A 27,497-nucleotide genomic window follows, 5' to 3' on the forward strand; every position below is an offset into this window, starting at 1 on the left:
GCACACTTGTAGCTTGGCCAGGCCAGGGAAGAGCCGTAAGCCAGCTACCCGTGACTACAGGGAGGTGCGTATGAGGTGGAGGGCGCCATGGTACGCTGAGGTACGCACCATCTCGCCTATACGGATGCACAGCCCAGTCCGCCCAGTACCAGCGCCCCGCAGGTGCCAGGGCAAGGTGAGCATCGAGCCGGAAGGGGTGATGCCAACCCTGCACTCAAGACCGCCAGTGCGCCCTTTCGGTCCGGTGTTTCCCGCTAGACGCACTAGCATGGAGGTGCGTGTCTCCAGGCTGGCACGTCCAGTACCAGCCCCACGCATCAGGAGTCTAGTGCGTCAGCCCAGCCTCGCCAGTCAAGAGTCACCAGAGCTGCCCGCCAGTCGTAAGTCACCAGAGCTGCCCGCCAGTCGTAAGTCGCCAGAGCTGCCCGCCAGTCGTAAGTCGCCAGAGCTGCCCGCCAGTCGTAAGTCGCCAGAGCTGCCCGCCAGTCGTAAGTCGCCAGAGCTGCCCGCCAGTCAACAGTCACCAGAGCTGCCCGCCAGTCAACAGTCACCAGAGCCGCCCGCCAGTCAACAGTCACCAGAGCCGCCCGCCAGTCGTAAGTCGCCAGAGCCGCCCGCCAGTCAGGAGTCGCCAGAGCCGCCCGCCAGTCAGGAGTCGCCAGAGCCGCCCGCTAGTCAGGAGCCGCCAGAGCCGCCCGCTAGTCAGGAGCCGCCAGAGCCACCCGCTAGTCAGGAGCCGCCAGAGCCGCCCGGCTGCCCGGAGCTGCCAGAGTGGCCAGACTGCCCGGAACTGCCAGAGTGGCCAGACTGCCCGGAACTGCCAGAGTGGCCAGACTGCCCGGAACTGCCAGAGTGGCCAGACTGCCCGGAACTGCCAGAGTGGCCAGACTGCCCTGAACTGCCAGAGTGGCCAGACTGCCCGGAACTGCCAGAGTGGCCAGACTGCCCGGAACTGCCAGAGTGGCCAGGCTGCCCGGAACTGCCAGAGTGGCCAGACTGCCCGGAGCTGCCAGAGTGGCCAGGCTGCCCGGAGCTGCCAGAGTGGCCAGACTGCCCGGAGCTGCCAGAGTGGCCCAAGTGGCCCGCATGTCTTCCGACCCAGCCCGAGTGGTCCGTCTGCCAGGGTCAGCCCGAGTGGCCCGTCTGCCCGGCGTAGCTATCGGCGCCACCAAAGTGGGCGACGCCGAAGGTGGAGCGAGGTCCACGTCCTGCACCTGAGCCACCTCCAGGATAGGTGGGTTGGGGAGGGAGGGTGTAGCACAGTGCCGTCGGTGACGGCAGCCACCCTCCCTTCCCTCCCTTATTGTTTAGGGGTTATTGTTTATGGGTTTTTTTGTTGGTGTTTTCTGTTGGTAGGTGCATTCCGGGGTCTGCACCTTGAGGGGGGGGTACTGTCACATCCTGACCAGCAGATGGAGCTATTGTATTAGTTTTGGGGTCAGGACGTGGCAGTTTTTGTATGTGAATGATTGTGTTGTTGATTGGGACTTCCAATTGAAGGCAGGTGTGTTGAGTTGGCTTTGATTGGAAGTCCTATATAGGTGTGTGTGTTTTTCTTTGGGGTTGTGGGTGGTTGATTTTGCACTGCGTTTAATAGCCTGCAGAACTGTTGCTGTTGTCACCTTTATTGTTTTGTTAAGTGGATGCTTTACTCCTTTTTTTGGAAATTAAATATGAGTATTCACATACCTGCTGCGCCTTGGTCTTCTCTCCATGACAACTTCTGTTACAAAGCCTTGTGGTGAAGGTTATGAAGGCTATACTGTAATTGATGTGAGCTTGCTCATGTCTGTCTATATCATGTTTCATGTATCTCTGTACTATGCTGTTGTGTACCTTCAGAGTGTTCCCTCAGGCTAGAGCTCTCCTTGGGCATCTCCACACTATGGTCCTCCCAGTCAGTCTGCTTTTCCACAAGTAACGCCTCTCCCGGACCAGAACCTCCCTGGGCCTGCTCTCCCACGGAGGGTGCTGCCACACTGGGCTCAACCAGCTCAACGGGGCCAGAGACCCTAGAACATACCAGACAGAGTAGTGAAATCAGTTATGACCACTCTAGGCTGGGTGCTGTGTGGCTCATTACAAATTTAGTGCAGTGTGGATGAGGAGGAGGAGGAAGAGAAGGAGGAGGAGGAGAGGTGGAGTAGCCGGGGGCCAAGCACTGCCGTCCCAGCATGCTAACACTCCCATTAAACCTGGCACAGCACATATGTTCCTAGTGCAGCTCAGTTCTGCTAGGTTGGTCAGTCCTATTCACTGTGGTGTGATGATTCTGCTGACCGCTGTTGTGAGGGGTTGAGAGTCCTCTGGTCCAGGTCAACTCATGTGAAACCATGAATATGATAATGTGACCTTACTTCCAGCTTGTTATATTAACTGTGAGCTATGAAAGTTCCCCCTAAACTATACCCCTTGATCACCTGTCATATCTAAAGCCTGACCATAATAATGATTAGCTTTAAATAAAAACTGGCCTGTAATATTGCCTTTGACACAACTCCCAATAATACTGATCTTGTCGGTATTCTGTAGAGCTACCACTTGCTTATGTTTTCAAGCTACCAGTCAGATTTACAACAGTCCTCCCACATTATACAGCTAGGTCTGGGATGGAGAAACCAATCTCATTAAATGCATCCCTCCCACCATCCCTGTCGGCTATGCCAACAGCCAGTGAATCAATCAGTCAGCAAGATACTGTACCTCTCCCCTGTTCCAGACATGCCTGACAGACCGCAGTAGTTACATAACTACGCAGATAAGTTGAAAAGGAAATATTTTGCAGCCAAATAGCTTGCGAGCAGCCTGTTGGCCAGTTGGCAAGACAGCGATGAAGGTGTTAGCTAATGCTTGTTTGAGTAATGTTCAAACTTAAAATCCCCTCCCTAGTAATGTCCGCAAATAAAAGTTGCAAATCTTCACCTTCATTGGCTCCGCAAAGACACCAGACAGAATCAGTTAGAAAGCAGCTCACATGCATTTCCCATAACTTTGGTTTCAAAGGGGGATTTAACAAGACATTTTGTGAGAACAATAATATTATTTCAATGTTGGAGGAGTATATATTTTATGGTTAATCTTTGCAGGCCTACACCCTTCACTTGTCTATATTAGTCCCTGTGCGTCATAGGCCTGTAGGAGAGAACAGGGGAGCAGGGCAGGGAACGTTTTTCAATGCAAATAGAATAGCCTGAGGCAAAGCACAGCATGAGCACTGAGCAGCCTGAATGCAAGGCTTTTACTGTCTAAGATCTGTTTCAACTCCCTCCAGCTACAGTACTGTCAACCCAGGGAAAGTTCTTTAAATGTCTTTCCTCCTGTCTCTCTGTGGAACAATGCTGACCATGCTGATGATGGGCTAGATATACAGTACCAGTCAAAAGTTTGGACACACCTATTCAATGGTTTTTCTTTATTTTTACTATTTTCTACATTGTAGAATAATAGTGAAGACATCAAAACTACGAAATAACACATGGAATCATGAAGTAACCAAAAAAGTGTTAAACAAATCAAAATATATTTTGATTTTAGATTCTTCAAAGTATCCACCCTTTGCCTTGATGACAGCTTTGCACACTCTTGGCATTCTCTCAACCAGCTTCACCTGGAATGCTTTCCAACAGTCTTGAAGGAGTTCCCACATATGCTGAGCACTTACTGGCTGCTTTTCTTTCACTCTGCGGTCCAACTCATCCCAAACCATCTCAATTGGGTTGAGGTAGGGTGATTTTCGAGGCCATGTCATCTGATGCAGCACTCCATCACTCTTCTTCTTGGTCATATAGCCTTTACACAGCCTGGAGGTGTGTTGGGTTATTGTCCTGTTGAAAAACAAATAATAGTCCCAATAAGCCATGGGATCACCTACTCCGCGTCTCACAAAGACACGGCAGTTGGAACCAAAAATCTAAATTTTGGACTCATCAGACCAAAGGTCTAATGTCCACTGTTCATGTTACTTGGCCCAAGCAAGTCTCTTATTTTTTTGGTGTCCTTTAGTAGTGGTTTCTTTGCAGCAATCCGACCATGAAGGCCTGATTCACACAGTCTCCTCTGAACAGTTGATGTTGAGATGTGTCTGTTACTTGAACTCTATGAAGCATTTATTTGGCCTGCAATTTCTGAGGCTGGTAACTCTAATGAAGTTATCCTCTGCGGCAGAGGTAAGTCTAGGTCTTCCTTTCCTGTGGCGGTCCTCATGAGAGCCAATTTCATCATAGCGCTTGATGGTTTTTGCGATGGCACTTTCAAAGTTCTTGAAATTTTCCCGCATTGACTGACATTCATGTCTTAAAGTAATGATGGACTGTTGTTTCTCTTTGCTTATTTGAGATGTTCTTGCCATAACATGGACTTGGTCTTTTACCAAATAGGGCTATCTTCTGTATATCAACCCTACCTTGTCACAACACAACTGATTGGCTCAAACGCATTAAGAAGGAAAGAAATTCAACAAATTAACTTTTAACAAGGTACACCTGTTAATTGAAATGCATTCCAGGTGACTACCTCGTGAAGCTGGTTGAGAGAATGCCAAGAGTGTGCAAAACTGTCATCAAGGCAAAAGGTGGTTACGTTGAAGAATCTCAAATATAAAATATATTTAGATTTGTTTAACACTTTTTTGGTTACTACATGATTCCATATGTGTTATTTCATAGTGTTGTTGTCTTCACTATGATTCCACAATGTAGAAAATAGTAAAAATAAAGAAAAACCCTTGAATGAATAGGTGTGTACAAACTTTTGACTGGTACTGTAGCTTCATTGTTATCAATTCCCTCCCTCTATCGAGTCTAACCTAACAACACACCACCTATTATATCAACTGCATCTCCCATCTGCTGTGTGCACCCGGTAAGTCATAAAGCATTGTACACAGGTCTGCATACAGTATGTGTCTACTGTGACATTGTTTACTTTAACAGTTTGCAGATCTACCACTCAGTTGAGGAAGGGTGGAACGCAGATAAAGAAAAAGGAGTGTTGTAAAGTGGGGTTGCTTCGGTGGAGTGTTAAATGTGTTTACCTTTAAGGTTACAGCTCAAATGAACATAAGACAGAGCCATATAAATGTCAGGTGTCAAGTTGTCATGGTGACCTTTGTCTAGGACTTTTCATCTTAAGGGTCTCACTTAATGAAAGGTATCTGTTAAAGGTCCTAGAATCAGACGTACCTAGACACACACACACAATACCACTGCTTTCCTGGGTTGAGGCTATTCTGCAACAATGTTTCTATTCAAAGTATTCTTTGTGATGCAAGTTTTACCAAATGTGTTAAATGTGCAACAAGATGGAAAAAATCTCTAGACCCCTTTTACTCCACACACAGAGTCGCCTAAAAAGCTTGCACTCCATTTGGCAAATCTGACCACAATTCTATCCTCCTGATTTCTGATTACAAGCTAAAATTAAAGCAGGAAACTCCAGTGACTCGGTCAGAATAAGCATATGCTAAGCTATAGGACTGTTTTGCTAGCACATGCTGGAATATGTTCTGGGATTCTTCCGATGGCATTGAGGAGTACACCACATCAGTCACTGGCTTCATCAATAAGTGCATCGATGACGTCATCCCCACAGTGACCGTATGTACATACCCCAACCAGAAGTCATGGATTACAGGCAACATCCGCACCGAGCTAAAGGGTAGAGCTGCCGCGTTCAAGGAGCGAGACTCTAACCCGGAAGCTTATAAGAAATCCCGCTATGCCCTCCGACGAACCATCAAACAGGCAAAGCATCAATACAGGACAAAGATCGAATCATACTACACCGGCTCCGACGCTCGTCGGATGTGGCAGGGTTTGCAAACTATTACAGACTACAAAGGGAGGAACAGGTGAGAGCTGCCCAGTGACACAAGCCTACCAGATGAGCTAAATGACCAACTGGCAAGTGTCTTCACTGACATTTTCAACCTCTCCCTGTCTGAGTCTGTAATACTAACATGTTTCAAGCAGACCACCATAGTCCCTGTGCCCAAGAACACTAAAGTACCCTGCCTAAATGACTACCGACCCGTAGCACTCACGTCTGTAGCTATGAAGAGCTTTCAAAGGCTGGTCATGGCTCACATCAACACCATTATCCCAGAAACCCTAGACCCACTCCAATTTGCATACCGCCCAAACAGATCCACAGATGATGCAATCTCTACTGGACTCCACACTACCCTTTCCCACCTGGACAAAAGGAACACCTATGTGAAAATGCTATTCATTGACTACAGCTCAGCATTCAACACCATTGTGCCCTCAAAGTTCATCACTAAACTAAGGACCCTGGGACTAAACACCTCCTTTTGCAACTGGATCATGGACTTCCTGACGGGACACCCCCAGGTGGTAAGGGTAGGTAACAACACATCCTCCACGCTGATCCTCAACATGGGGGCCCCTCAAGGGTGCACGCTCAGTCCCCTCCTGTACTCCCTGTTTACTTATGACTGCACGGCCAGGCACGACTCCAACACCATCATTGAGATTGCCGATGACACAACAGTGGCAGGCCTGATCACTGACAACGACAAGACAGCCTATAGGGAGGAAGTCAGAGACCTGGCCGTGTGGTGCCAGGACAAACACCTCTCCCTCAATGTGATCAAGACAAAGGAGATGATTGTGGCCTACAGGAAAAGGAGCACCGAGCATGCCCCCATTCTCTCGACGGGGCTGTAGTAGAGCATGTTGAAAACTTCAAGTTCCTTGGTGTCCACATCACCAACAAACTAACATGGTCCAAGCACACCAAGACAGTCGTGAAGAGGCACGACAAAACCTATTCCCCCTCAGGAGACTGAAAAGATTTGGCATGGGTCCTCAGATCCTCAAAAGATTCTGCACCATCGAGAGCATCCTGACTCGTTGCATCACTGCCTGGTATGGCAACTGCTTAGCCTCTGACCGAAAGGCACTACAGAGGGACCAAGCTTCCTGCCATCCAGGACCTCTATACCAGGCGGTGTCAGAGGAAGGCCCTAAAAATGGTCAAAAACTCCAGCCACCCTAGTCATAGACTGTTCTCTCTGCTACCGCACGGCAAGCGGTACCGGAGCACCAAGTCTAGGTCCAAGAGGCTTCTAAACAGCTTCTACCCCCAACCCATAAGACTCCTGAACGTCTAATCAAATGGCTACCCAGACTAGTTGCATCCCCCCCCCCCCCCCCCCCTTTACGCTGCTGCTACTCTCTGTTATTATCTAAGCATAGTCACTTTAATAACTCAACCTACATGTACATATTACCTCAATTACCTCGACTAACCGTTGCCCCTGCACATTGACTCTGCACCGTTACCCCCTGTATATAATATAGCTATTGTTAGTTTACTGCTGCTCTTTAATTATTTGTTACTTTTGTTTCTTATTATTTTTTTAGGTATTTTCTTAACTGCATTGTTGGTTAAGGGCTTGTAAGTAAGCATTTCACTGTAACGTTTACACCTGTAGTTTTCAACGAGTGTGATGAATACATTTTTATTTGATTTAATTTGAAATATATCTGATTCTTAGCTGAAACAGACACACAGTGCAAATGCTCGGACACACACCTTACACCTTGATGGTGGAAAAATCTATTGATATCTCCACTAGGAAAGGGAGAATGTTGACCCACAGTGGAACAGTGTACTCAGCAGAAATCTTCCCGAATAGAAACTGCAGAGACTTAACAGTTCCTTCTCTCACAATCAAACCCTATTCAAACACACAGACACAGACATACTTTATCACAGTCACTCAGCTACCCCACTTTCTTATCACAGGAAAGCACACAGGAATGGCCAGCCCTGGCTCTCCTATCAGCACAGGACCAGTGGACCCAGGACCAGTGGATCCCACCAAGGTTGGGGATCACAAATGAAGAGGGTGATACAGTACACTGGTTGATAACATGTTTCTATTGTACATTCTAATGAACCCCCTAACTCATATATAACTTTTATACTGCATTCTGCTGTCACATGTGCTCCCTCTCCGGCCTCTAGGTCACCAGGCTGCTCGTTATGGTGCACAACTGTCACCATTGTTACGCGCACCTGCGCATCGTCAGACTCACCTGGACTCCATCACTTCCTTGATTACCTGCCCTATATATGTCTCTCCCTTTGGTTCCTTCCCCAGGCGTCATTGTTTCTGTTTCATGTCTGTGCGTTGTTCAAGGTTCTTGTTTTGCATTATGTTCCGTTTATTTTATTAAAACACTCACTCCCTGAACTTGCTTCCCGACTCTCAGCGCACATCGTTACAACTGCTATAACCTGCAGACTGTAGACTACTTGTTTAGGCTACTGATTCAGTATTTTTTTTTTCTTCCTCACATACCCTCAGTCACAGATGGGCTGTCTCCTTTGACTTCCTTTTCCGAACATATCAGTCCAACCTTTCAAATTTGACACACACTTTCTCTATGAAAATAGAGTTGTATCTGATTTTGTGTTATGCAAATATATTGATAACCTAATGAAGACAGATATTTCCTCTTCCGAGACTAAACCACACGGTCTCCAAGGATGTAATACCAATTCCCACATATTGTGATAGCATATAAAAAGCAGGGAGTCTCTTACCGCCTGGGTGGGTCGCTAACTGGAACATCTGTGGGGACATTAGAGCCAAGAAAATAATGTAAAAAAAATGCTAACGTCATGTTACTCTTTACTTTTTTACTTGTGCAACATGTACCATATGGGAGGAACAGTTAAAACATTTGTAATTCATCTAAGTAGGTTTCAATATGAGCAAAACCTTTCTAAATGTACCTTGTTTTATGAATAGGAAGGTAATTCCTGTGTCTCAAAGACAATTGCTGTTGAAAAGACAATCGGAATCTTAATATTAGCTGTATATAGGCATTGTGTGTATAGCAGCTTTTATGAAAGATATCCGTGCCCAAGCTATTATCTAATTTATACAGAGACAATGTAAACCCTCTCATTTGCCTGCAGGGCTGAGTCCCAGCCTGATGCCGTCTCCTCCACCAGCCGCTGGTTATGTAACAGGCTTTCACTGTAGAGCATCATCAACCCCAGAATTCCCCAGCGGGGCAGAGGAATGCTCCACAACCCACTTAGCGGATTACTGTACTACATGTAGGCTTTGTGAGAAGCCTTTTAATTAAGCACTAGTCACTTCATTTTGTCCAGCAGAAGTTCCCGTAGATTAAAATCTTCCGCTTTGGCTGGGAGTGTAATTAACAGAGCTTTTTTGGCAGCATGACTGAGTCAGGTAGTCAATACTATACTGATAACAAGAGTTTCACTGCTCTTTATCCAATTACAACAAGGTTTAACCTGGCTCTCTTTATGTCTGTCTGTCTGAAGCTATTATTTTTATTTATTTTTATTTATTTTTTATTTCACCTTTATTTAACCAGGTTGGCTAGTTGAGAACAAGTTCTCATTTGCAACTGCGACCTGGCCAAGATAAAGCATAGCAATTCGACACATAAAACAACACAGAGTTACACATGGAATAAACAAAACATACAGTTAATAATACAGTAGAACAAAAGAAAACAAAAAGCCTATAAGTAATTACAATATAGCAATTAAACACTGGAATGGTAGATGTGCAGAAGATGAATGTGCAAGTAGAGATATTGGGGTGCAAAGGAGCAAGATAAATAAATAAATACAGTATGGGGATGAGGTAGGTAGATATATGGGCTGTTTACAGATGGGCTATGTACAGGTGCAGGGATCTGTGAGCTGCTCTGACAGCTGGTGCTTAAAGCTAGTGAGGGAGATATGAATCTCCAGCTTCGGAGATTTTTGCAGTTCGTTCCAGTCATTGGCAGCAGAGAACTGGAAGGAAAGACGAGCTAAGGAGGAATTGGCTTTGGGGGTGACCAGTGAGATATATCTGCTGGAGCGCGTGCTACGAGTGGGTGCTGCTATGGTGACCAGTGAGCTGAGATAAGGCGGGGCTTTATCTAGCAGAGACTTGTGAAATCACTTCATGAACTGACAGCACCTTATGAGACCAGTGGAGAAAAGTCACTCACAATGTGATGTAATAGAAAGAACACTTTACCTGGAGAGGCTGTGGCGTATTGTCCCTGGGAGGGGCCGTCCTCCTGACCAGCAGGGGGCATTGCATTGAGGTGCTGTTGTGAGTGTGCAGTGGGTGTTAGTGTGTTGTCTTGTGGTGGGTTTGTAGCCTCCTTAAATGACTGGTTTGATTTTTGACTGGCTTTTACAGAGTCTGAGACAAGGTCTTTACAATCTGCTGGCTCTTCCTCTTCATCAGCACTGTCGACAAACTCAAGCTTCTCCCCTTGCTCTTCATCCTCCTCCTCCCCTTCCTCCCTCTGTTGCTGCTGAGGCATCACAGAGGACATAAGCTCTAGAACAGAGAACAGAGACAAAGGGATAGTGAAAATGTTGAAGAAGAAAAAACATAAATAATATTCCTTCACAAAATTAGCTACAATTTAGAAACTGATTTGAGTTTGTTTATATACAATGTCAAATGTGTAAATACACAAACCACAAAAGGTATAATAGTTGTAAGTACTAATAAAGTGTACTAACCGACCTATGTAACTACAAGCCATTTCCATCTAAAAGGACCCATGAGCACCAACATGTGAAGTTCATAAGAGCATGTCAAATTGGGTGTCAAATGAAAACTAAGAGTCTAGATTGTTTAGACATTAAGGCATATTTTCCATCGTAAAAATTAGGAAAAAGCAAAGACTGATGGAACAGGAGTCTCAGAAAACATCTACCAGAAAAAGTCTTAAAAGATAGTATAAATACATCAAAACACAATAATATTGAAGTAAAGAACCCTGCCAACTAATATCAACACTTGTACTTAACAAAAAAATTAAATGCAACATGTAAAGTGTTGGTCCCATGTTTCATGAGCTGAAATAAAAGATCCCGGAAATGTTCCATACACACAAAAAGCTTATTTCACTCAGATTTTGTGCTCAAATGTGTTTACATCCCTTTAAGTGAGCATTTCTCCTTTGCAAAGATAATCCATCCACCTGACAAGTATGGCATATCAAGAAGCTAATTTAACAGCATGACCATTACACAGGTGCACCTTGTGCTGGGGACAATAAAAGGCCACTCTAAAATGTGCAGTTTTGTCACACAACACAATGCCACAAATGTCTGAAGTTTTGAGGGAGCGTGCAGTTGGCATGTTGACTGCAGGAATGTCTACCAGAGCTTTTGCCAGAGAATTGAATGTTCATTTCTCTACCATAAGCCGCCTCCAACGTAATTTTAGAGAACTTAGTAGTAGGTCCAACCGGCCTCACAACTGCAGAGCATGTGTAGCAACGCCAGCCCAGGACCTCCACATCTGGCTTCTTCACCTGCAGTATCGTCTGAGACCAGCCATCAGTCAGCTGATGAAACTGAGATGATAAAGCCCTTTGGTGGTGATGTATTCTGATTAGCTGAGCCAGCTCCCAAGTGGGTGGGCCTAATTGGTAATGGCATTTCAGAAAAATCGGTAACGGAATTTCTGAAATCGAATTGGCAACAATGGGAAATCATAGTAGTAACAAACCACAGTTGAATTCACAAGTTTGGACAGCACAGTGCATATTTATACATTTGTGTACCCGTTCACGATACATCACCATGAAGAGAATGACATTTATATCCATAATTATGCATTTCTGTGTTTTACAAATCAGGGACCCATGATGATATTCCATTGCCGCAATTCCGTTACCGGGTGTAAATCCACTTCACTTACTGTAGTTCAAAAACAGTCAATATGTCATGTGATAGCTGACACCCCATTATTTCTGCAGACATAGCTGAATCTTAATTCAGAGGCGATATATAACAAAGTTTTTGAAAAATGTGGACACAAAAACAGAAACTCTGTTACCAAACTTTTCATGTGTTTTTGTAAAATGTTCAGTGTAAAATGTTAAAAGTAGTCTTTCTGCATAGAGTTGTATGGTTTGTTAAACTTTGAAATCAATGGTTTTTTGGGGGCATGACATTTTAAGAGAAAAGTGAGTCTCAGCGCAATTACGTTATCATGGAATTTCCCTGCCATGAAAAGACAAAGGTTTCAGGACACTTCATGTAAAGTTGAACCTCATTTTCAAATAGTTGATCAAGCATTTTGGTAAGGCCTATTTACTTTGTGATCTTTTTTATTGACTGATATAGTTGTTTCAACTTTACACAGTCAAAGAAGACTCTATAATCTGTAGTTTGTGTATGGGTGCTGGGAACTATCAGGATGAAACTGACAAATTGAATCATGTTAGAATGGGCTCCGCTTCCTCCTACTACACAAATTGTTTTAGTTTTATTTGATCTAAATTCCAGAGAAAACAATGGTGTGAAATGTTAGACTCATGCTGTTTACATTTAAATGAATTGTAATACAAAATAACATTTAGACAACTGCAAGATATTTTGGGGGAAAACAGTCTATTCCCAGATTCACAGGCAAAACCACAGGTAACTGCTAAAATAAAGGAAACACCAACATAAAGTGTCTTAACGTTAGTACCGACTAGTGTCATTTTGACCCCAGAGGCATGCTTTTAATCATAGCCCAAAGGTGGTTTATTCAATTATTTAAATGTTTCATGACTTTTTTTAATCAACTTCCCCCCCAACAAATATACAGTAAATACTGGTTTAGTGTTTTTGTTTCAAAATGTCCTTAGGGGTCATATTGACCCCAGCCAAAAACAGCTAATTCCGCATATAGTAATTCTGCCTATTATAGTATATAATTTGATAAATATGACTTTTATTTGAATCTCTGTAGACATAATTCCAAGTTATCAATACCACCAGAGGGTGGAAGGGACCTGTATTAGAGATTCTGACCAGATACACAGATCATTTCCCAAAATATAGTTCCCCATGTACTCAGCTAAGTTTGTACAAAAATTCAAAAACAAAAATTACCTGACAAATAAGCTTAGTTGCATTCAAAATAGTGCATAAAAGTATGTCAGTGGTATAAATACTTGCTAGAACTGTAATACAGAAACCAGCTACCCTCTAAATGTACACATAGTGCTGTATTGGTATGCACACTCTGAAAAAGAGTTATTCTACAGGAAACACCAGAATTCTTATAATATCCTCCAATATTCTATATATGTAATTTGTTAATGGTAGTTGGGTTGCTATAACATTTGGTTTGAAGTGATTTTGAGGACGGGCATGTTTTTTGAAGCATTCTGCCATAGGCCCCACCACTTCCATTGTTCAAATCAAATCAAATTGTATTTGTCACATGCGCCGAATATCACTGGTGAAATGCTTACTTATACAAGCCCTTAACCAACAATGCAGTTTTAAGAAAATACCAAAAAAAAGTAGGAGATAAGAATAACAAATCATTAAAGAGCAGCAGTAAATAGCAATAGCGTGGCTAGGGGGGTAGAAGCTGTTTAGAAGCCTCTTGGACCTAGACTTGGTGCTCTGGGACCACTTGCCGTGTGGTAGCAGAGAGAACAGTCTATGACTAGGGTGGCTAAAGTCTTTGACAACTTTTAGGACCTTCCTCTGACACCACCTGGTATAGAGGTCCTGGATGGCAGGAAGCTTGGCCCCCGTTTCACTAGCAGCAATGCTAATGCCGGCTGTATTCCATATTCTTGGTCATTGTCTCTCAGGATCAATCTCAGGATCAATGGATGAATCACATTTGTCAATACAATTAAGTACATACATTATTTTTGGTGTCCCGCCCCTTTAAATGACAGTCGTTTTTACCACATAAATGACAACATTTGTATTTACTCAATTCTAAAAACTACATGATATTACAATCAAATAATAAATCAGCTTTTTAGTACTTATATGGATTGTAGCCACTCGGACAGCCGATGAAACTGTTGGTTTGCACAACCAAAGAATTTCTGCACATACTGTTATAAACCGTCTCAGGGAAGCTCATCTGCGTGCTCGTCATCCTCACCAGGATCTCGACCTGACTGCAGGTCAGCGTTGTAACTGACTTCTGTGGGCAAATGCACACCTTCGATGGCCATTGGCACGCTGGAGAAGTGTGCTCTTCACGGTTTCAACTGTAACGGGCAGACAGCGTCGTGTGGGCGAGCTGTTTGCTGATGTCAACGTTGTGAACAGAGTGCCCGGTGGGGTTGGCGTTGGAGTTATGCTATGGGCAAGCATAAGCTATGGACAACGAACACAATTGCGTTTTATCGATGGCAGTTTCAATGAACAGAGATACCATGATGAGATCATGAGGCCCATTGTTGTGCAATTCATACACTGCCATCACCTCATGTTGTACTCCACACTGCCCTTTCACACCTGGACAAAAGGAACAGCTATGTGGAAATGCTATTCATTGACTACAGCTTAGTGTTCAACACCATAGTGCCCTCAAAGCTTATCAGTAAGCTAAGGACCCTGGGACTAAACACCTCCCTCTGCAACTGGATCGTGGACTTCCTGAAAAGATTTGGCATGGGTCCTGAGATCCTCAAAAGGTTTTACAGCTGCACCATCGAGAGCACCCTGACGGGTTGCATTACTGCCTGGTATGGCAACTGCTCGGCCTCCGACCGCAAGGCACTACAGAGGGTAGTGCATACGGCACAGTACATCACCGGGGCCAAGCTTCCTGCCATCCAGGACCTCTGTACCAGATGGTGTCAGAGGAAGGCCCTAAAAATTGTCAAAGACTCCAGCCACCCTAGTCATAGACTGTTCACTCTGCTACCACATAGCAGTACCGGAGCACCAAGTCTAGGTCCAAGAGGCTCCTAAATAGCTTCTACCCCCAAGCCATAAGACTCCTGAACATTTAATCAAATGGCTACCCAGACTATTTGCATTGCCCCCCCCCCCCCCCCCCACACACACCCCCGTTAGCAAATGTGCCTGAGCAGACAGTGTTGAAATGAGAAAATGTGCAAGAATTGAAGGTGTAAACAAATTTTACACTAATCAGAAGAATATTGAAATACCCTGTACAAAACAAATCTGCTCCTCCCTAGGCACAGATCAGGTTCCACCTGTCACCAGAGGGCGGCAGAGACCGTCCTAGAGACATTAATGACACAGATGTGTCCTATTTACTCATTATGATTTCCCTGTTAAAAGAGATGTGTTTTCTGTTGTCCTTTGCTGAAGCTTGTGCCGTGTGCGGGGTCTGAGGATCTCATCTCGGTACCTAATGGCAGTCAGGCTACCTCTGGCAAGCACATGGAGGACTGTGCGGCCCCCCAAAGAAATGCCACCCCACACCATGACTGACCCACCGCCAAACCGGTCATGCTGGAGGATGTTGCAGGCAGCAGAACGTTCTCCACAGCGTCTCCAGACTCTGTCACGTCTGTCACATGTGCTCAGTGTGAACCTGATTTCATCTGTGAAGAGCACAGGGCGCCAGTGGCGAATTTGCCAATCTTGGTGTTCTCTGGCAAATGCCAAACGTCCTGCACGGTGTTGGGCTGTAAGCACAACCCCCACCTGTGGACGTCGGGCCCTCATACCACCTTCATGGAGTCTGTTTCTGACCGTTTGAGCAGACACATGCACATTTGTGGCCTGCTGGAGGTCCTTTTGCAGTGCTCTGGCAGTGCTTCTCCTGCTCCTCCTTGCACAAAGGCGGAGGTAGAGGTCCTGCTGCTGGGTTGTTGCCCTCCTACGGCCTCCTCCACGTCTCCTGATGTAGTGTCCTGTCTCCTGGTAGCGCCTCCATGCTCTGGACACTACGCTGACAGACACAGCAAACCTTCTTGCCACAGCTCGCATTGATGTGCCATCCTGGATGAGCTGCACTACCTGAGCCACTTGCGTGGGTTGTAGAATCTGTCTCATGCTACCACTAGAGTGAAAGCACCGCCAGCATTCAAAAGTGACCAAAACATCAGCCAGGAAGCATAGGAACTGAGAAGTGGTCTGTGGTCCCCACCTGCAGAACCACTCCTTTATTGGGGGTGTCTTGCTAATTGCCTATAATATTGGGGGGTAATATTAATGTATTACAACATGAAGGACAAACAATACAGCATCAAGAGACTATCAAACATGTATCAGTCTTTCCGCAACAGAGCAGAGCCATCCTTATGTGTGAGGGTGCGTGTGCATGATAGTGATATAAAATATATGTCATAGTTTCCTTTTTCATGATCACAATCTTGTGAAACCCCAACCCTCTAAGATCCCCCCCACAGTTCCCCAATAGCTGTCAACCATTCAAGACCCCTCCCACAGTCCGCCCCCCCCCCCCCCCTCCCCCCCCAAGAGAATGAACTAAAGAGACAAAAGGAAAAGACAGAAGAAAACAGCAAACAACAATGCAAAATAATAATAATAATAATACATTTAAAGCAAAGGACATCAAGGACAACTGAAATCATAACAGCAATGCCAACTGTATATGTTTGTGTGCATGTCTGGCACTATTACATGTATGTGTGTGTTCTTGTATGTGTTTATTTGAATGAGAGTATGTGTATATGCATTTGTACAAACACCTGCACGGCATCAGCCTCAGGCAAACCGGTATTAGTTGTAAAAACACTGCCACTTAGTGTCATTCAAATGTACTTTTATTATGTTTTATTTAGACTTTTTTTCTTCCTTTATCTTTTGACAATCATTCTCTCTCTCACACAGCAACTCCACTCCCACTTGTCTCCAACTCCACATACCAACCCTCAGCTTCCCTCAGCCCATCCCATCTATCTCTGCTGGCCACCCACTTAGTGTTTCTACACAACACATATCTTTCAACTATGCTATGATGTTTGACGTACAATTTCAATCTATCTAATCGAATAGAATCTACAGATTGCATGTTGAAGATAAATACTTTTACTAAGAGTATTAGTATATTAGTAATTGACTGACCCGGTCTCTCCAGATCTCCTAACAGTACTATTTCTAAGGTAAATTTTAGATCAATGCTATGCATTTTCAGCCATTCCTGAACCTGAGACTAGAAACAGGCTACCTGAGGGCAATACCAAAATAAATGGTCTATTGATTCTGTATCCTCACAACAAAATCTTCAGAGCTTCGATGATTTTATGCCCCAAATATTCAACATTTTGTTGGTGGCAAGAATTCAGCGCTTTCCTGAGCACCCTAAGCCCCCCGAACCCATCATTGAGGAGTCCATGCAGCTGAAACTCACACGTCTGAGCCCACAGGAGCATGACAGGCGCATGCGTGTTTCCAGCTGCCTCTACTGTGGAAATGCCAGGGCTCGCCAGGACAAGGGGAGAACCTGACAAGCTGTGCAATTACCCCCCGGCTACCCAGTCTGTCAACCCTCCACTGGGACAACTGTCAGCACCAGATTCAAGCCTTCGTGGACTCTCGGACCGCAGATAACTTCATTGATCAAGACTTCGTCAGAGAATTACAAATCCCCTGCGTGAAATGTCCTATCCCTCTGCAGTTTCAAGCCTTCAATGGAGTTTCAAGCCCATTGGCTCCGGCCAGGTGGAATATCAGACCAAGCCCATTCTACTGCAGGTTGGGGTGAATCACTCAGAGACTTAGTTTTCTTTTGATCACAGCTCCCGAGAACCCCCTTATCCTAGGGTACCCCTGGGTAGCGCTACATAACCCACTACTCTCCTGGTCCACGGGACCCCTACTAGACTGGGGAAAGAACTGCCAGACTAAATGTCTAAGACCCCCACCTGGAGCCTCGCCATGTCCCCCTGCATCCATTGAAGACCAAGACTTCTCAATTCTCCCTCCTGAATACTTCAAACTCCGGGAGGCCTTCACCCTCCCTCCTCATCATCCTTACGACTGCGCCATAGAACTCCTACCCGGCTCCACCCCTCCCCGGGGCCGTCTTTAGTCCCTTTCGATCCCTGAAGCTGCAGTCATGGACAATTACATCCAGGAGTTGCCGGAGTCAGGTTTCATACACTCCTCAACATCCCCAGCTGGTACAAGTTTCTTCTTCGTGGGAAAGAAGGATGGAGGTCTGTGTCCCTGCATTGACAACCGAGGGCTGAACAGGATCCTGATAAAGAACTGTTACCCATACCCCTGATGTCCACTGCCTTGGAGCTGGCCCAGGGGACCCAATTCTTCACCAAACTGGACCTCCGCAACGCTTACAATCTGGTGAGAATCAGGGAGGGAGATGAATGGAAAACTGCCTTTATTAACACCCCTAGTGGCCACTGAGTATTTAGTCATGCCATTCCAATTATCGAGCTCACCGGCAGTCTTCCAAGCATTGGTCAATGACACTCTTAGGGATATGTTGAATCAGTTCATCTTTGTTTACCTCAACAACATCCTGATCTTCTCCAAGACTCTTCCGGAACACATCCTGCACGTCCGCCAATTCCTGAGACGCCTCCTGCAGAGTCAACTATATGTCAAGATTGAGAAGTGTGAGTTCCATGTATCCCAAGTCTCTTTCCTGGACCACATTATCTCGACAGATGCCCTGTCCTGCCAACACAATGTCTCTAACGAGGAGAGGGACTCCGAACCCATCATCCCCAGCTCCCGCATTGTGGCTCCCATATTATGGAGTCTAGAGACCACGGTACAACAAGCCCAGACCCGAGATCCTGACTCCGATGGGGGTCCCACTAACAGACTTTATGTTCCACGAACAGCCCATTCTCGAGTGCCACAAGGGGGACACTACTCTAAATTAACTTGGCATCCAAGGGTTAATCGGACACTGGAGTTCCTGAGGAAGAAATTCTGGTGGCCCAAAATGATTGAGGATGTGAAATTCTTTGTTGCAGCTTGTTCCACCTGTGCCCAAAGCAAGTCCTCACAACAGCGACTGGCTGGGTTGCTCCAACCTCTGCCCATCCTCAGCCGGCCCTGGTCCCACCTGTCCTTAGACTTTATCACAGGGTTACCTCCATCCCAAGGGCTTACAACTATCCTGGCGGTTCGTTGATCGGTTCTCCAAGCCAGCCTATTTCATAGCCTTACCCAAGTTGGCCGCTGATCTCATGATTACCCATGTCTTTCGACTACACGGACTTCCCCAGGAAATTGCCTCGGATCGTAGGCCCCAGTTCGTCGCACGGTATTGGAAAGCCTTCTTCTCCCTGTTGGGGGCGTCAGTGAGTCTGTCCTCGGGGTTCCATCCACAGTCGAATGGGCAAACAGAGCGGGCCAACAAGGAGCTGGAGAAGTTCACTGTTTCATCTCCACCCAGGCCAGCAACTGGAGCAAGTTCCTCGTCTGGGCAGAGTACGCTCACAACACACTGTCGCCGTTCGAGTGTTAGTTCGGGTTCGCACCCCCCCTCCCCGTTTCCTGAACAAGAGGCCGAAGCAGGGGTGCCATCAGCCGAGGCGTTCATTTGATGATGTCGCCGCACCTGGATAAGAGAGCTATCCTCCTTGCTCTGCTAATCTGCCCAACACCAACACCAGGCAAACCGGCACCGAAGGACTCCTTGGCTCCTCCGACCGGGTCAACGAGTGTGGCTGTCCACCCGTGATCTTCCCTTAAAGGTGGACTCGCGGAAGCTCACTCCACGCTACATAGGACCATTCAAGATCCTGAGTCGCATCAACCCGGTCACTTATCGTCTCCAGCTTCCCAGGTCTATGAGGGTCTGTCCATCCTTCCATGTCTCCCGTCTCAAGCTGGCAGTCCCTTCTCTCCCCCCACACCTGCCCCTCCAGCCCCACGACTTGTCGATCGTTGCCCGGCCTACACTGTCCAGCATCTGTTGGAGGCTCGTCAGGTCCGAGGCACCCTGCAGTACCTGGTGGACTGGGAGGGCTATGGCCCAGAGGGGCGGGCGTGGGTGCCTGCCTGGGACATCATGGATCCGGGACTCGTTTGGGACTTCAACCAACTACGTGGTGGTTTCCCTGGCTCCGCGGCTGGAGCCGCTCCTAAAAGGGGGGGGTTACTGTCATGGTTCCACCTGTCACCAGAGGGCGGCAGAGACCGTTCTAGAGACATTAATGACACAGATGTGTCCTATTTACTCATTATGATTTCCCTGTTAAAAGAGGTGTGTTTACTGTTGTCCTTTGCTGAAGCTTGAATTATGTGCCGTGCGTGTTTGTCTCCTGGGTGCGTTTGAGACTTAGTGTTTGTTGTTTTCCCAGTGTTACTGTGATCCTTCCACTACCGTTTCTCAGTAAAATATTATGTTTATTCTTAACCGCTGATTCCTCATCTGGTCTCTTCTCTGCACCTGGGTCCAACCTCACCATGTCACAGTATGCTGTATTACCTACATTTCGGCATGTGGGTCACTAGCAACAGGTTGTTTTGACCAGTTTGCTTTCTCAGGATTGTAAAAAACTCCAATCCTTTAAGCATGGCAGAATTATGGTTGCCCCCAGAACCACAGAGAGAGAGACATGAAACAGAGAGGGGATTACAGTTCCAGTATAAAAGCAGGACATATGGCTGAGAAAGGCTGTTAGCATAATTAGGGGCTTTCCTAAAGATTAATGGAGATATCTATACCCTGAGAGTGATGAGCCCATACAGGTTGTTTTAAATTTGAGCATAAATACGTGTCTGGCCTAAATACCTAAACTTTACACCCTGGGGGGGATTTATATCTATAGCAGAGCACCACTCCTGAGTCCTGGACTTCTGGTGAACTCTCACAGTACAGCTTGTGCTTTACATTTTGATTATTGCTAACTGTTTCCTCTGCAGGAACATTCCTGGCCCTGATAGGACTGTCTGCACGGCCCTCTGGCGAATGACAGCATAGGGTAGAGAGGGGTGGACATGATCATCGGTGCCTACGCGGGAAAGGAGCTTGGCGCTGGCCCACTTGGAGATTGCACAATTCCTTTTCAGTCCAAATCTTCCCCTGAATACAAAGGCTGACTCAAGAATGTCAATTACAGTTTTACAAGCCTCATCAACGCAAGCAGTCTCCTGACAATTCTGAGGAAATCCGGTCAGTTTTAGGGAAGTGAGGTACTATAATGTTGTTGGCATGGTGATGGCTTGGAATTACACAGGGATACTTTTACTGATCTTAATTTGAAATAATATTACACATGACAAGCGGCAAAGTAGGCCAGGTTTGAGACTCACAGACTCTATCCTTTAGGGGTAATACTAACCATATCCACACGGTCGGTGCAATTCTAGTCATGTGTGAACCCAGCCCACCATGGACTCTATCCCGTTCACTGTACCACAAACCCAGTTTCTCCAGCCGGCCCACTTACTGCTCTAATAAACAATGAGCCTTTTGTAGGAGGAGAAACCTCTGTTCACACTCAGAAAGCGTTGTTTCTGTGTTGATAACTGAACTGCTGGGCTAGCTGGGAGTTAGATCACAGGTCAGAGGGTCACGGACATGCTGTGCTCTATGTGATGTGTCAGAGCCAGGCTCTGCTCAGTATAATGGAGTATCTGTGGGATAAAATCTATGATAACCACTGTCCTCTTGGGGTTCAATACTTTAGCTGTCTACCGCCATGTATAATGGACCACCAGGATCACCAGGGTTTTTCCAAAAGAAGAAAAGCAGGACTGGTAAAATAATCTTTCATAATAAGTTCTGCTTTGGCATGTCTTACAGCTACTATGGTACAAAAAAAAACGTGCACAATGAAAACTAATGAGCTCATGTCACTTTTTACATAAAAAAAACGTACTTGCCATTGCCAGCAAAACATACAGTGTACAAAACATTAGGAACACCTTCCTAAAATGAAGTGTTACCATACCCCCCTCAGAACAGCCTCAATTCATCAGGGCATGGACACTACAAAGTGTTGAAAGCTTTCCACAGGGAGGCTGGCCCATGTTGACGCCAATGCTTCCCACAGTTATGTGAAGTTGGCTAAATGATTCAAATAACCAACTCATTATCAAGCTTTGATTATTTGAATCAGCTGTATAGTGCTATGGCAAAAAACAGCACTGGCCCCAGGACCGAGTTTGGGAAACCCTGTACTACCATACCCCATTCAAAGGCACTTAAATCTTTTGTCTTGCCCATTCACCCTCTGAATGGCACACATACACAATCCATGTCTCCATGTCTCAACGCTTAAAAATCCTTCCTTAACCTGACTCCTCCCCTTCATATACACTGATTGAAGTGGATTTAACAGGTGACATCACTAAGGGATCATAGCTTTCACCTGGTCAGTCTATGTAATGGAAAGAGCAGGTGCTCCTAATGTTTTGTACACTCAGAGTAGTTTGTTGCTGTTGTGTTCCTCACTAGGTGTCACGGTTGTCGTTGGTAAAGGAGGACCAATATGCAGCAGGACTGTGTATGCTCATCTTGACGTTTATTTAAACTATAATCAAGTGAACACCAGAACAACAAACAAACAAACAAACAAACAAAACAAACAGTCTTGAAAGGCTCACTCACGCTAAACAAGAAACAATCTCCCACAAAATACAAACACACCCTAATATATGGGACTCTCAATCAAAGGCAAATAGACCACACCTGCCTTCAATTGAGAGTCTCCACCCCAATTACCTAAACATAGAACCAGACTCACTAGACTAAACATAGAATTACATGAATATCAAACAGTGCCCAAAAACCCCGGAATACATAAATCAAATGCCCTCCTAAATAACACACCACCCCGAACCACATAAAACAAATACCCTCTGCCACGTCCTGACCAAACTACAATAACAATTAACCCTTATACTGGCCAGGACGTGACACTAGGCTCCTCAAACTCTGGAATCCCCTCCTCATGTTGAAATACTTTGTACGACATACATTTAAAAACTAAACTTTGTGTGCAAAAGCCTTTAGACAGCCTGTCAAAAGAGACTAGGACAAGAGGAAACAAAGGAGATTGAACTAGTTCTGTCCTAAAGCCATTCTTGAGGAAAATTGGATAGCTTGCATAATGGAGATGAAGCAAATACACCCTAACCCAAATAAAGAGGTCAGCAGCACCGCTATGGTGTGGTAATGTTTGGGGAAGGTGTCATGATGTCAAGGAGATCTTGGATACACATAATTATATATGTCTCTAATTTGATACACATAATCAAATACACCACATTCATATAATATCTATAGAAGTATGGATCCATAGAGCTTTGTTGGAATTCGAACATGAGTGGGGAGAGATCGGCTGAACTGAATGTGGCGTTTCACCCACAAAAACTTGGGGAAAGTTTCCAGAATTTTGTTTCCCAGTAACCCCATTTCATCCATCCCAGTCACCCCCCTCCCCCCAACATCCACACACACCCTCATACTCTACTCACACACTAACGTTATTAACATGCCACATGAACAACACCTGTTGCCATGTTGTGTCCATTGCTGGCTGCATGCATAATGCCCAGGCCGGGCAAGTCATTGGTCAGACAGGGAGAGGCAGTCAGGGTACATCATTGGACAATAGAACAGAGCAGCTGGTGGAGAGTAGAGACTGAATTAACAGCAATGGAATTCTTACAGAAGACAGCCTTCTTTTATCTAGGGTCTTCCTTGGGTATTTTATGCAGGGTGGTTTGACTGGTTTCAAAACTTCCTCTCTCTCGTGGGTGTCTTCTTCAACAAGATCCATGGACAACAAACAGTTGGGAGAAGTGACAGTCCGAGGCAGCTCCCTTCCTACTTCCACTGAATATCAATTTCCCAAAGGAAATCATCTAATCAAAGATAGGGTTGTAAGACAACCCATTTAGATACAAGCTAACCACTTCTGACCAGATTGACTGTCATTTTAGCTGTCAAAAGCAGAGCTCCATGAGTGGGAGTGTTTGTAACACATACTAATGGATTGTATGCCTCCACCATGATTCTCCAACCAACTCCTGACAAACATTTCGCATAGGGACTTGTTAGAGTATCTGACTGTCAGATTTAGCTCACAGTAGAATGAATCATATACCATAACCCAGTTTGTTTTTCTCCTATTCTAAGCTCCATTGTAAACTACAGTATACTGTACTGATTACTGAATATGGAGAATATACAGCATCGTAGACTGTATGGTCAGCATAGTGAAACCTTCATGATGGGCTGCTTTCATATGCACTGTCGTGGTCTGTACTGTTCAGACATGCAGGTTTACATTATTCATACAAGAGTCACATTGGCCTTCAGTTGCCCTCCCCTGCTGTTGCTGTGGCCACTGTGTGTGATGGTAGTCACACTACTCAAGGACGCCGTTGGTGTTACTGTATCCTCACCGCCTCTCTATCTCTGCTGTGACCACTGACTGTATGACTATACCTCAGTCCAAATACTGCAGGTAAGTCACCTCAGTAACAACAATGTAATTGTAATATAAATATTCTGATGTCGGTGTATGGTTAAGCTATGGTAAGTCCGGAAATGCATCCGTTTTTATCTCCTGTCAAATAATTTCTGGGTAACAATTTTTCTATTCAAATGATAAAAAATAAACAAAAATATATTTTTAGCAAGTAGCAAATTTCTCAAGCAAGAATTTTGCTAGGACTGTCTGGAGGTCGTCTGAGTGGGGAGGGAAAAACTGAAAATGTGCTCTAATTGGCAGAGAGGTTTAAAACTCTCTTTCTTATTGGTCTATTAACCACTTTACCTCCTGCTGATGTCACCAGGCAGGCCAAACTCCATTCCACCAAAACAGGCTGAAATTTCAGGCAGTCTTTTCAAACAGCTGTAACACTAAAAGGACATTATCACAATTTTCACAATTTCACAGTATTAGTATGGAAATATATTTAAAACACAGGAAATCATGTTGACTGTACTGGGCCTATAATAATACACATAATGACCTGGGTGTCCTGTCATTGGCTCGTTGGACTAATCTTTTTATTGGCCAGTTTGGAGCATTTGTGTGCACGTTCATTTGTTGATACTTCTCTATTGTTAAGTCTCGGCCAGCCAGGGTTGTTTTTCAGTATCGGAATACAGAATTGTTACCTATTACAATACAGAGGGTGGTTGGGCTGTCCCTTTGATGCAGTCTTAAGAATGTCACTTTGTTATGAATGTATGAATGCAAGTTATAGCACAGTTACAGCAAGTATGAGGGAATTGACACGATGCAAACAGAGCGATACCAAACAGCTCTATACCAAACATCCTCCTATGTACCTCAATATACCAACACACTACTCTCCTACGAATGTACTCCTAAATCTCCTTACCCATTCCCTAGGGCTTCCAGGAGTGGGAAGGCCTCAGCTGTGTATTGTCTGTGGCATGAGAGGAGAAGGAGAGTGGGTTCCTATTCATAGGAGAAGCTTTATGGTTTAAGCTACAGGCCAGACATGCATGGACTATTAATGGAACTTGATTGTCAGACAAGGGGAAAAGAAACTAACAGTCTGACTGCTAGAACATCCGGCTAGAGAGAGAAACACAGTACATCTTTCCAAAACGCAGATCAGAGGACCCTTCTCCCTTCTCTTTTCGCCTCTGTTGAGGTGAGGCAGCGTGAAATTCATACAGGGAGGGGCTATTGTACTCCAGGAAGCAGACCCTACACTAGGGCTGGATAGGGACTCCTGTTTCAGCCTGGGGTGATGTAGGGGGTACAGACAGTATTGTAGTGCAGTGGAGTAGCTCTGGCCCAGCTCTGACTGGAATCAACGGATCAATGAACCATCCTCCCAAAGGGCCAAAAGATGGTGTCTGTCTCTGGACCATAGTGCCTCATGGTCTTACCCCTGATAAGATGGGTAGTGAAACACCTGACACAGCCCTGAAGACTAGTCCTGGCATAATTATTTGTGAGAGAGTGTATTCAAATAGAGGCCACCCAGCTTTGGGCAGTGCTCTCCTCTCCTCCTCCCCAACTCTACCCCAAGCTGAAATCTTTCGGACACAGGGATTGAGAGTGCAAAACAACACACACTCACCCACCCCCACTCCATCCATGGCCCCTCTGACAAAGCTCCTGTCTTTGTTGCTTGGAAATATATATATTTTTTTAAGAAACAGAAAAAGAGTAATCAGAGGAAAGAGAATATAGTAGAAACATTCTCACCTTCTGGTCCTCAGTAGTTCCACTAACAAGCTTCAGTTACTCCCTTTGGGCTTTTAAGGTTACTTCCCATGAACGTCCTGCTTCTATACTGACAGGTTCCTCATACTTATCACCCTGTCTGCTTTTGAAGCTGCTAGGGCTCCAGCCTCAGGCAGAGTAGACTGGAAATATCCTGCACTATTTACTTTCCCACACCAAGTAAGTTCTTCCCTGCTCTGCACACTAGCTGCTCTGAATGAGGCTCCCCCTTCTCCCCTCTCTCTCACTTCTATGGTTCAGTCTCCCCCATCTGTTCCTCCCCTCTCTCTTTTTCAAACTGTTTTGCCCTGTCTTTCTCTCCCTCTTCCCCTCTCTTTCTCTCCCCTCTTGTTTAGTCCCTCCCTCCCTCCTCCACTCTCCTGCCCCCTGCAGCTTATCAGACAGCAGCACAAAGCAGGCCAAAGACAGAGCACAAATCTTGGCATTGGCCAATAGAAATGCTAGAGTAGGGCACATGCCCCAATCAGAGCAGATATGCAGATGTCATGGCTGGGTCAAGAGGAATTAGGAGTGGACACTCAGGGTGAAAGGGGGAATAGTTTTAGTGATTACATCACCAAGGCAAGGACTTGGGGAATACAAGGAATGAAGTACTGTATTTGTAAGTAAACACATCTTCCTTTTCATATATATATTTCAAAACATTTTGGTCACTATTTAGTCAGGGCAAGAGAATCTGTGATTGGCTAAATGTCTTGACCTCTGACCTATTATGTCAATGGCTCTATTTCTGCTCCTAAGTACATTTACTGTACGGCCAGGCAGTCAGTGACCTGAACTGCTGGTAGACATCAGGATGAGATTTGATCAGAGGTTAAGCCCCATTAAAAAGCCTGCAGTTCAAAAGTCAAACTCTAAACAGTTCTAAAATCACTCCCATCTACAGAGACAGAATATATATACACTACCGATCAAAAGTTTTAGACCACCTACTCATTCAAGGGTTTTTCTTCATTTTTACTATTTTCTACATTGTAGAATAATTGTGAAGACATCAAAACTACGGAATAACACATATGGAATCATGTAGTAAACAAAAAAGTGTTAAACAAATCAAAATAAATGTTATATTTGAGATTCTTTAAATAGCCACCCTGTGCCTTGATGACAGCTTTGCATACACTTGGCATTCTCTCAACCAGCTACACTTTGAATGCTTTTCCAACAGTCTTGAAGGAGTTCTCACATATGCTGTGCACTTGTTGGCTGCTTTTCCTTCACTCTGCAGTCCAACTCATCCCAAACCAGCTCAATTTGGTTGAGATCGGGGGATTGTGGAGGCCAGGTCATCTAATGCAGCACTCCATCACTCTCCTTCTTGGTAAAATAGCCGTTACACAGCCTGGAGGTGTGTTGGGTCATTGTACTGTTGAAAAACAAATCATAGTCCCACTAAGCCCAAACCAGATGGAATGGCGTATCACTGCAGAATGCTGTGGTAGCCATGCTGGTTAATTGTGCCTTGAATTCTAAATAAATCACAGACAGTGTCACCAGCAAAGCACCCCCACACCATAACACATCCTCCTCCATACTTTACAGTGGGAAATTGAC

The 27,497-nt window shown here is 45.2% G+C and overlaps 1 protein-coding gene across 1 annotated transcript; it reads right to left on the reverse strand.

Annotated features, from left to right (window-relative positions):
* Positions 1-938: 938 nt before the first annotated feature.
* On the reverse strand, positions 939-26,233 carry LOC145862617 (uncharacterized). The gene is made up of 4 exons (XM_082967443.1): positions 25,905-26,233; positions 10,040-10,351; positions 8,575-8,602; positions 939-2,012 (listed from the first exon to the last, which is right to left on the reverse strand). The coding sequence occupies exons 2-4, from the start codon at positions 10,344-10,346 to the stop codon at positions 1,799-1,801; spliced, it is 549 nt and encodes a 182-aa protein (XP_082823569.1). The 5' UTR covers positions 10,347-10,351; positions 25,905-26,233; the 3' UTR covers positions 939-1,798.
* Between the last annotated feature and the right edge of the window lie 1,264 nt (positions 26,234-27,497).

This window comes from Salmo salar, chromosome 22, assembly GCF_965601325.2.
Source record: "Salmo salar chromosome 22, fSalSal1, whole genome shotgun sequence".
Classification (NCBI taxonomy): Eukaryota; Metazoa; Chordata; class Actinopteri; order Salmoniformes; family Salmonidae; genus Salmo; species Salmo salar.